The 10654-nt window shown below is 26.5% G+C and overlaps 2 protein-coding genes across 3 annotated transcripts; one reads left to right on the top strand and one right to left on the bottom strand.

Annotated features, from left to right (window-relative positions):
* Window positions 1-4724: 4724 nt before the first annotated feature.
* Window positions 4725-9435, bottom strand: Atac3 (Ada2a-containing complex component 3). 2 transcript variants are annotated; one of them, XM_015516451.2, is made up of 8 exons: window positions 9287-9435; window positions 8370-8519; window positions 8093-8299; window positions 7439-7606; window positions 7169-7289; window positions 6048-6176; window positions 5876-5983; window positions 4725-5806 (listed from the first exon to the last, which is right to left on the bottom strand). In XM_015516451.2, the coding sequence occupies exons 2-8, from the start codon at window positions 8478-8480 to the stop codon at window positions 5298-5300; spliced, it is 1353 nt and encodes a 450-aa protein (XP_015371937.2). In that variant the 5' UTR covers window positions 8481-8519; window positions 9287-9435; the 3' UTR covers window positions 4725-5297. The 2 variants fall into 2 exon arrangements, with proteins under 2 accessions (XP_015371937.2, XP_089077844.1); XM_089221718.1 differs by having other exon boundaries at window positions 8370-8504; window positions 9287-9421.
* An 81-nt stretch (window positions 9436-9516) lies between these two features.
* On the top strand, window positions 9517-10385 carry QIL1 (MICOS complex subunit MIC13 homolog QIL1). Its single transcript, XM_015516461.2, has 3 exons — window positions 9517-9704; window positions 9849-10005; window positions 10073-10385. Exons 1-3 carry the CDS (start codon window positions 9679-9681, stop codon window positions 10244-10246), a joined length of 357 nt encoding a protein of 118 aa, XP_015371947.1. The 5' UTR covers window positions 9517-9678; the 3' UTR covers window positions 10247-10385.
* Window positions 10386-10654: the final 269 nt, after the last annotated feature.

The following is a 10654-nucleotide window of genomic DNA, read 5'->3' as shown; positions in this document are numbered from 1 at the left end:
CCGTGCAGTGCGCGTCCCCCCCGGAAAGACGACGGGAACGTCACGGAAAACGGAACCGTAAAAAATAACAATGACGGAAAAAATATGACCGAATCGCTGGAAGGGAAATGCATTGTGCTGCAGCGCCGGACACGCGGCTGTCGCCACCTTCATATTACAATATTACATACCTTTAAGGCTTTAATACATAATATTGTAACAATAATAAAAAATTACTAAAAATTATAATAATAGGTAGGTAGATATAATAATAGAGACGTGTAATAGTACGTCATACACTCTTCATATACATTTATATATTATTTTAATCGACGACTGACACCCAAACAAGCCATAACGAGACGTATGTGGGCCCAACGGCTTTTATTTAGGTAGTATCAGTGGCGCCCAGACAGGTTAGCAAGGAATGCAACTGCATGTGTTCTCGAAGGGGGTGGGTGTGTACTACTGCAGGTTTCACAGGGAAATTAAAAAATTTATATAACAAACTATAGTCTATCCTAATTGATTTCTTTGAATTACAGTGAATAACAAGTGAAAATATTTGTTATAAATAAAAAATTGGGTGGGGGGTGGCTAACTGTTTTTAACTGCATGTGCTCTTAAAATACCTCTGTGCGCCACTGGGTAGTATCGTTGATTTTTTATGCATAAAACAATAAAATTATAATAAAAATAAATGGAAATAAATACTTTATATCATATATAATATTATATGTGTAGTTGATATCTTTAGATATGTGCACATCAAATTTTTATATAAGTATAATAGTATGATGTATGAACTAGAATTTATTGACCAAACAATCTACAAAAGAAAAAGAGCTCGACGATCACGGATCACACGTCACGTCGTCACCTCGCCACCACTCAACGATGCTTGTGGTTGTCGGTTGATATAATCAATTTTAATGAATTGGCAGTTTTTACGTTTTCATATTGTTACATAAAAACTGGTGTTATTTACACCTTCACGTTTTTAAATAAATTTTTTTAGTTTACTGGTTAGTTTTGAAAAATACCTACTGGAAGTTTCATGCTACCTATTCTGACCACCTAATAAGTACTAATTATAATATTATATAGTAGGTACTATATCTATAGAGTATATTATTATATCCAATTTTCTACAAGTAGATCACATCTTCCTTTAAGTTGAAGAATTTAATTTCAATTTTTTGCTTTTACTGATCCAATAGGGGATAAGTCACAAAGACACACTTTAAAACATTAATAGGATAATAGGGTGTACAATTCAAAACTTAATTGTACCATTGTTTTAAGTCAATACAATCACAGCAGTCTGCTCATAATCTAAAATAAACTATCCAACTAGCGTTATATAAATTAAGAAACATTTTTGGAAATATTAATTTTTAACGACTTTAACACAGTTACGGTGCAGGTTAGGAGTGTTAGTACCTATATGCGCAACCATAACTCCTAAATCCTATTTACATAATATAACCGTTATTGTCTATACTGCTATATTATATTATTAGTATAATTAACGCAGTATGTTTTTTCATTCTTATTCACAGGCAAATTGTTTCGCAATAAGATTTTATTTTTTTAATTAAAATAATAATATATTAAATTATGATTATACTTTTATAAAAATGTTCCTATATTATATAATATGAACAACTGTCAACAATTGATCTACCAATCGTATTTTCACTGTGTCCAACTGGCAACTACTTATAATTTATCTATGGGTTCAATAATAAGAATAATTTTTTGATTCCTATACACTTCCCAGATACCGTTTTTTTTAACAATTGCAACTTAACAAAGTTAAAAATTTTTAATATCAAATAAGTATAAAATGAACTAATAACAAATACAAAATAATAAAAACGATAAAGATTATATAAAATATTAGGTATACATTATTTCTTATTTGTTTTAATTTTTAGTCATAAATCTGTTATTAATATCAATTAAACATAATATTTATTTTACAGGTCGATAACTGCATAGTCTGTGAGTAAACAATATAAATTTATGCTATTGTTTGGAGTCTTTGTGATTAATATACCATAGGGTAATTACTACATCTGCAGGTACCTACATCATATTTAAGTTACAATTATTGGTTATTGAATCTACAATGTAAATATTACATTGTATATTGTACTAAATAATAATATAATGCGTAATTTATAACCGTATGAAACCTACCCTAAAAATAAATTATCATTAAAAATTCAATATTTAAAACACTAGTTATTATAACTTATATGTTATATAATCTTTTATCTATGATGGTTACACTTACGCCTACCCGATGTTTTATAGAAAAATCGAATTGATTTTTAAATGATAAAACAATGTATAAGATCAATTGTCTGCATGGAGCCCATTGTATAAATTGAACGACAAAATTCGCAATATTATAACGAAGATAAACTCAGTTTTTTTTTAAACCTATTTTCTTACTCCGATTTTGAAAACAAAAATGTCGAATGCTGAGTAGAATTTCTGTGATTCCATCGTAGTAGGTAATAGGTAGGTAGTAGGTAATAGGTTGTACTTCATACAATTATATTTTCATCAGAGTACATTTTATACTGTTTTTACATTTTACTTTTTATTACTCTATATTGTGACCATATAATATACCTAATTATATATTGCCAATAGTGCTGTTACGTTGATTGCCGATCAATAATTTTTATAATCAAATTAATAAGAACTAAACAGTAAACAGTATTATTATTTATTATGCAGCGATAACGCATATTTAATATAGTTAGGTTGAATGGCGCTGATCACTTATAATTTATCTACAATAAATGTCGCTATTATTTTAAAATCTTAAATTAATTCATCGATCTGTTTAGAATCATAAATGTATTTAAATATCTTTTCAGCTAAAACTTAAAATAAATGAATAAGCATATTATATTATGCGAGTGCTTTGATTTGCATATAATTGTTAAATTTAAAAAAAAGGAAAATGCTGGGCCTTCTGTTGATGTCTCTTATAGCTGTCTAGGGGTCACTGGAGTTGTGAATATTATATATAGGTACCTACTATTATGTCTAATGTAGTAATGTTTATATAATAGGTAAGTATATGGACAGTGTGTAAAAAATGAATTCGTGAACAATAGATGATGTTGGAAACATTTATGTATTTAATTTAAATATTTACCTACTATCATTTAAAAACCGGGAATTAGCTTGCTGATATAGGTGTCGTTATTGATGTGTTAAATTTTAATTCAATGATTTGTCTTTACGAAAAACGATTTTGAATAGTTAGTGTCGTTAGTAAATAACTTTATGACGACATTTTGAATATACCTACTTATACAAAATACAATTTATACCATTCATTACGTATTACCTACTATTGGTAATTTATTTATCCACTAGTAGAATGGCGGTACGTGGGTTGAATTAGCTTTTGAAAAAACACTATAAACGCCTACAAACTAATATAATCACATGAGTGTGAAGTGTAACTGCCTATGAATTATATTTTTAATTTTTAAACAGGCAAGTAGGTACAAATTGAATTCAATTTCTCATAAAAAAGTATGCTGCTTGCACTTCTTTGAAAAATAAAATAAGCAAGTAATATAAAGTTACGACTGTTAGTTGTTACATTAAATCATGTATTCATTTTGTAAATCTTAGCTAGATTAAAAAATTCAAATTATTAAGTGGTTATAACTACAAAATAATTTAAATATTTTTTACGTTTGACGAATTTTATAAAAATATGAAATGAATACGCTTAGATGTATAAAAAAAAACTTGTGAATACGAATACCTACTTATGTAGGTATAGTTTTGATATTTTTAATTGATGTAAAATTAACTTAAGCGGAACTGCGGAACCTTGTATTAAATTGTCAAGTTTTTTTATTGAAAAAACAAAAATGCTACCTACACACAAATCAATAAAAGTAGAAATAAGAAAACATCATTTGTACATAAATTGCATAAAAGATCCACAATACTTTGATAATTATTAAATTATAAAAAGTATCGTATTTTAATATCAACTAAGGAATAAAATTGATTTAATCAAAAAATGCAGGTTTCCTGATTTTAATATTTTTTCCCTCTCAATTATTTTGAAAGGCGTTTGGAACTTTTACATCCCGAAAATACAAAATACCAATCTTCTGCTATCAGAAACAAAAAAACAAACCTCAAAATTAAAGATCAGACCATTTCATTTGTTTAAAAACACGTAATTAAAAAGCCTATATACATACATTCATTATCTACTCCTCTCAGAATCTAAAACCTATGTTGTAACTTAAAATTAAAGATAATAGAATTTTTTTTTAAATACAACGGTATGTAGGTGTTACATTTAAATGTATTATTGTATTAATGTTTATGAGTTTATGGCATTTATAAATAATAAAACGTATTAAACAATAAAAACTTAATACCAATACATTTAACTCTGAAGTATGCAAGTAGAGTTTAAGCCACTTGTATGTTGCATCATTTTAAAACTTCATTCTTCCTAGTATAAAAAATTCGCTGTAGTTTATGTTGGGAAATCAAACCTAGTTTCAAAAAAAAACCAACAGCAGAATTATATTACGACTATGTTTTAAATAGATATTATAATTTATGAATATGAATCTGGTTTTAGTATATTATGATCTAAGGTTTCATCGGAATAATATCATTAGAAAGAGGCGGAGCTCTCTTTGAGTAGATCATAGAAAAGAAAATTAGATATAATGAAATAATAGGTAAAAGAAAGGTTTATTTATTTATTTTTTGATAATTTATTCTCACATACTTTCTTTTAGATGTATGTGTTAATCTAATTCCACAATATAAATTTTATAAAATTTACAGTTTTGTTTTAATTTTATCAGTGAATAATTATGTAACCAGGTAAAAAAAAAGAAAGGGTATTGCTGTATTAGTTGTTGGATAACAAATATTGGCATGGCCTTATTTTGGCATTTTTTTTTTATACTTTTTAAATAAATTATTATAGGTACATGAAAAATCCAGTTAATAATTAAATGATTTAAATAAAACAAAATACGCAAAACTTAAAATAATTTAAGATCAATAGTATTTACAAACAGTGTATTGATCATTGATGGCCTGACTCCTGAACAGTTCTCTTTTAGGATCAAAGTCGTATTCTTTAAACAAAAAGTTTTTATTTTTTACAAAATAAGTATCACGTTGTATATATATCATTATTCATTATGCTGTTGAATACAAAAAATGTATTTACTAAACTGTACCACCAGGAATGACAAAAATGTCAAGAGTTTACTGATAATAAATGACCAAGTTCATCAAGTTAGTTCAATTGATTTGTGTTCCACTTTGTCTGAATTATCCAATTTATGTAATAAACAGATTAAATCATCGACCCATTTGGGTTGAGCTTTAATGTCGGGGTTTACACAAACTATTTGATTTCGATTGCAAACTTCATTATTTCTAACTGTACTATTTTCTACAGATGAACTTTGAGAACAGTAGGAATTTGAATTATAAACTCTGGGTACAGCTTTGGTACACTTTGAAGTCAAATGATCTAATAAACTTTCAAACTCCGATGTTTTAGCACATTCAGTAAATTTTAGTCTTTTAGAGCATGGTTGTGGACTTTTCAGACGTTTTAATCCTCTGGCAAGTGTTACTGAACCTAATTCACCATCTTTTTCAATAGTATCATTGTCGATGTAATTTTCATTTTCATTGTATTGTTGAGATGTGTTCAAGAAGCTTTGTACAAGACGATCAGGAATTGGAGTATTTATTTCATTTTTTGTGTATTCCAAAGCAAGTATACCAGCTTCTAAAAATAAAAATATATTCTTTATAGTTATCGCTATTTTTATTCGTAGCACAAAGTTAAATAGTTTACCAGTCAACTGAATAACTTTTCCGCTGTTTAAAATAGATGACACAAAAGAAGTTTCGTCAACTGGCTCGATAGATTTTTCCAATAATTTTAAAACAGAATTATCACCATCTAAAATACAAAGACAGCTATAAATAATGCAATGGGAAAAAAAATACTTTTTATTTAAACTTACGTTTCAATTTTGAAATGTCTAAATAAAATGATTCATCAGAATTATTAGATGCCAAATTAGGATCAAGTATTGTTTCACAATTGACACTTTGTTGATCGACAGTTTTACTAAATATTTTTGAATCGTCATCTATTAAAAAATTACCATTTAACATCTATTAAATACATTTCTATGCTTATTAGTCATAAGTAATTTATTTTCTAAAGTAATTATAGAAATTTTGTTTTTAGAATTCCTAAATTCTAATAGAACGGTCCCACCAACCACCAGTGTGTTTTTCCAAAAACATTATAGATTTATATTATTAATTTAATTATAATAGATACTGTTATTTAGAATTGCCACCTTTACGGGTTTCACCACGATAGTCGATTATACAGGCTTATAATTAAATCTTCAGGCTATGGTTTCAATGACCTATTCTCCGAGTTATCGAAAAATTGTAGTTGGGTACCTTTTTTTATTTTTTTTTCAGTTTAAACTGACGACACCGCGACATCTGCTTTTACATTCCCCCACGGCCGCAAATAGTTAGATACATATATGAAATATAATATAGTCTGTTATTAAGCATCAATAACAATGATTTTCATACGTCAAAAGGTAAGATAAAAAAAATTTATTGATTTGTTGCCATACATTCAATGTATGCTACTATATACGAAAAACATTATTTTAATTTCATAAATTAAGATTTTAATTAGACGTATAGGCACAGTATCTTTTACCAATGATCTTTTTTTTTGCACTTAGTCTCTGGGTCTACTATGTTTCAAAGGTGGCAACCCTAGGTACTGTAGCATATATAATTTTTTTCACTTCATTGTAAAACCAATATATTTATTGCTCTATTCAGAATATCGGTAGGATAAATTAAATAATATAAAATAGTTATAATAAGACTCCTCCATTTAAAATAAATGGATAAAAGCAATACACTATTATAATTTACTATAATGAGTGAATCATAACAAGGCATATACATTCTTTGGCCTTGTATTTTATGTTTAAATATAAAAAACTAATAACTTATATTAGTTATGACTTATGAGTTTATGAAAATCAATGTCATAATAGTAAGTAGTAGGTTTATATTTACAGCATTAGTACCAACAACTTACTGGTTATCTTAAATTGTGGTGAATTCGATGATTTTGAGCTAATATCAATTTTTCTTTCAATACCATTATTAATCTGTCGAGCTGAGTGCAAACATTGATCCTTATTTTTATTTTTGATAAACTGGAAAATAGAGTTTTAAGTAAAAATAATATTAAAAAAGTTCAATGTTTTATAATAGAAGAGTTTTTATTATGACAAAAGTTGTTAGTAAATTTATATTTATATTTTAAAGAGTAGATAGGTAACAAACAATAATTTAAAAAAATTACATTGTCTAATAAATGAAAAATATCCAAACATGTTGTTTTGGCAAGTTGTAAAGGAGTTTTACCAAATTTGTTTACTAGAGTGAAATCAGCTCCCACATCCAATAATTTCTTAACACCTTTGATACATTTGCTTGTAACACACCAGTGTAATGGACTATTGTTAAAAATCTGAAATATTAAATATTAAATATTACACATTGAATATTTAAAAAAATGTTTTCAACTACAAATACTAGATAAATTTAATATTGACTTCATTAAATTATAATACTAGACACTAGACACTGTATAAATGTAAAAATTTTTATAGATTTAGTACTTAAAATATTTAAATATATTTATTTTACTTTAATTTGGAATAATTGGTATTTTAATATTCTACTTGAAAATTAACTTTCAGATAAGTGTAAGAAATATAAAAATAAGCAATCATCATAGCTCATAGCTAAGGTTAAAAATCATAAAGATTATCATGTATCACAGATTACATGAAAATCATAGGTAAACTGTGTTATTATTAATTTGAAAATATTTGACCCAATAGATAGTTCATATCAAAATAATTAAAAATTGGTATTTATTGCTAGTACAACTTTAAATTTTTAAAAATATTAAAAATATATTTTTTCAAGACAATAATTAAAAAAAATTCACCTTATCTGTAGAATTTATGTCACAGTGAAAATTGTTTAGTAAAACTTCAATGCACTCAAATGCACCTTGAGCGGCAGCAATATTTAAAGCTGTACGTCCAATTTTATTTCGAAAGTTGCTTTTATAAGTTTTGACAGTCTTTATTAAATATTCCAATACTTTTGGTTGATTGTTCATGGAAGCTATGTGCAAAGCATTGTTTCCATACTAAATGTAAAATGGAATAAATGTTTTAATAGTTTAAATCTGAGTTCTAGATATGAAATACGCTATTAACCTTGTCTAGGCAGAAGGGTGATACGTTGTGGAACAAGTTAATTTTGATTGCATTCAAATCACCAACTATGCATGAATGGAAAAATATCTCTTTGGCTGACGATTTATCCATAGTTATTATGTAGAAGAATTTTTACTAAAATTTTCCAAACTTAAAAAAATTATAAATTATAATAATTAAACTATTTTATAAATGGTCGAATAAGTATATAGTATGGCTGTAATTGAACAAAGCGCTTAATTAGACCAAAAGTCAGAATATAGTTTGTTAAAATACCCTTGTATAAATGTATAAAATAGGTATTTTTAAATGTTGACAATATTATTTTAGCACTGATCATATTTTTAAATAAATCAAGTTTTTTAGTCGAGGTTTTAAATCATAACTATGGAAACATTGATCTTTAAAATTTCGGTTATGCGATCAAAATATGTACCATGATCAAATCGAAGATTTTACTGAACTAGTTTAACTTATGAAAAGACAATCGTGTTGTAATGTGAGTTAAGAACTTTTAATTCAATAAAATAATAAAATATCTTTAGTCATAGTGTAGCTATACAAAGAATAATTATTCCTTAATTCTTATATTATGCCTATAAGTATATGTATACAAATCAGATATACTATTATTTTTTTTATTATTATTAAATATATTAAGTAATAATAAACATAGGTACTTAATCTTAATTAACTCAATTTGTTAATTCATGGGAAGGACTTAAATGTTGTTTTAAAATATTATAATAATTAATCAATGAAGCGTCTTAATAGTGTAGCTTGCTGCTTTAATACAAGCTAACTTTTGCCAAATTTTCTGTCTAAAAAGCAAATAGGTACTTTATTTCATTTATCCAACAAGTAACAATCAATATTTAGCAAGGAAACAATAGATCATAGACAAAAACAATTCTTACTTTGGAAGTTATGCATATTTTGCACTGTCTTAACTATCAACTTTGACCTTTTCACATTAATATTTAATAGTGTACCACAGCTTTTGAGTTTGGATGGACTGATAACATAAAACTTATAAGCATTATCATTATGTGTTTTCATATCACGATTATAGACACGGCCACAGCTAAAGATACTAACATTATCTATCAATGATAAGTACACACTATCACCACAAAATTACTTACTATAGTAGTATAGTATGCGACTGTGCAATGCGCCAGTAGCTTGACTGCAAAGTTCGAAAGTGTCTCACATAAATTTAATCTTTATGTTTTATTGTAATTTTTAATTTATGTGTAGACATTTAATACAACAATTTTAATATAAATAATTAAAAACTAGTACAAATATGAGTAAACTAAACAAATTCATAAGGTAAGTCTTGTAAATGATGAGTTTTAAATAACAACTTACTAATAGGCCATCAAATGACCTCAACAAATATTTTTAAATTGTGCTAGATAGCCTTGACATTGATTTGCAAAATTCTACATCTCATACTTCATTTAATTTATTTAGTTATACTATAAGAGGAGCATTATTCGGAGCAACAATATTTGGTTCATCAGAATTAGGTATATGGAAAGATGGTGAAACATCGCGTGAAGTAGCAAAAATCATCATTGCAATTTTAACTCCTATTGCAAAAAAAGCAGAATCTGAAATGCCAGAACAAGTAAGTTAATTTGAACCATATAAAATTTTTTTAAAAACAAACTTATTTGTGAAATTTGTTTTTCAAGGTAAAACAATTGCCATCTGTAGAAAATTTAAAATCCACATCTACGGCGTGTTGGAACAAAGGTGTATACAACGCTGGAGAGTTTGTTATTGATGTACCTAACAAATGTGTCTGTGCAGCAAATAAAGCATATCAATTGGTTGAGGTACAAGTAAATAAATCTAAAGAAAATTAACAATGATCTATTATTTTATTGAGTAAATAAAACTATGTATTGTGTTAATTTTCAATAGCAATTTGTGCTGTAACTATTTATGATTTGTTTTTGTAACACATGGTGAAATAGATAATTTGTTAAACTGTTTTCACGTTAACTGTGCTTAATTCATTCTATATAGATCAATATAGGTTCAATATAATTATAATTATTATAATTACATAACAATGATTTTTAATTACCAAATATAAAATTGGCCAACATTGTAATGATGCTATTTCAATTTTTCCTTACTTTTTTTTTTCATTTTCTACAAATTGCTATTCGTAGAAGGTAGACTAGGGTATTTAAAAAAGAGAAACATTATTTAATAATAAAAAAAGAAATGTATGTACTTCATGTTTTAAACATTGAATATAACTACTT

Source organism: Diuraphis noxia, unplaced genomic scaffold, assembly GCF_037042655.1.
Source record: "Diuraphis noxia isolate RWA-SAM2 unplaced genomic scaffold, SU_Dnox_SAM2 contig0002, whole genome shotgun sequence".
Classification (NCBI taxonomy): domain Eukaryota; kingdom Metazoa; phylum Arthropoda; class Insecta; order Hemiptera; family Aphididae; genus Diuraphis; species Diuraphis noxia.
This window is presented reverse-complemented; position numbering and strand designations above follow the sequence as displayed.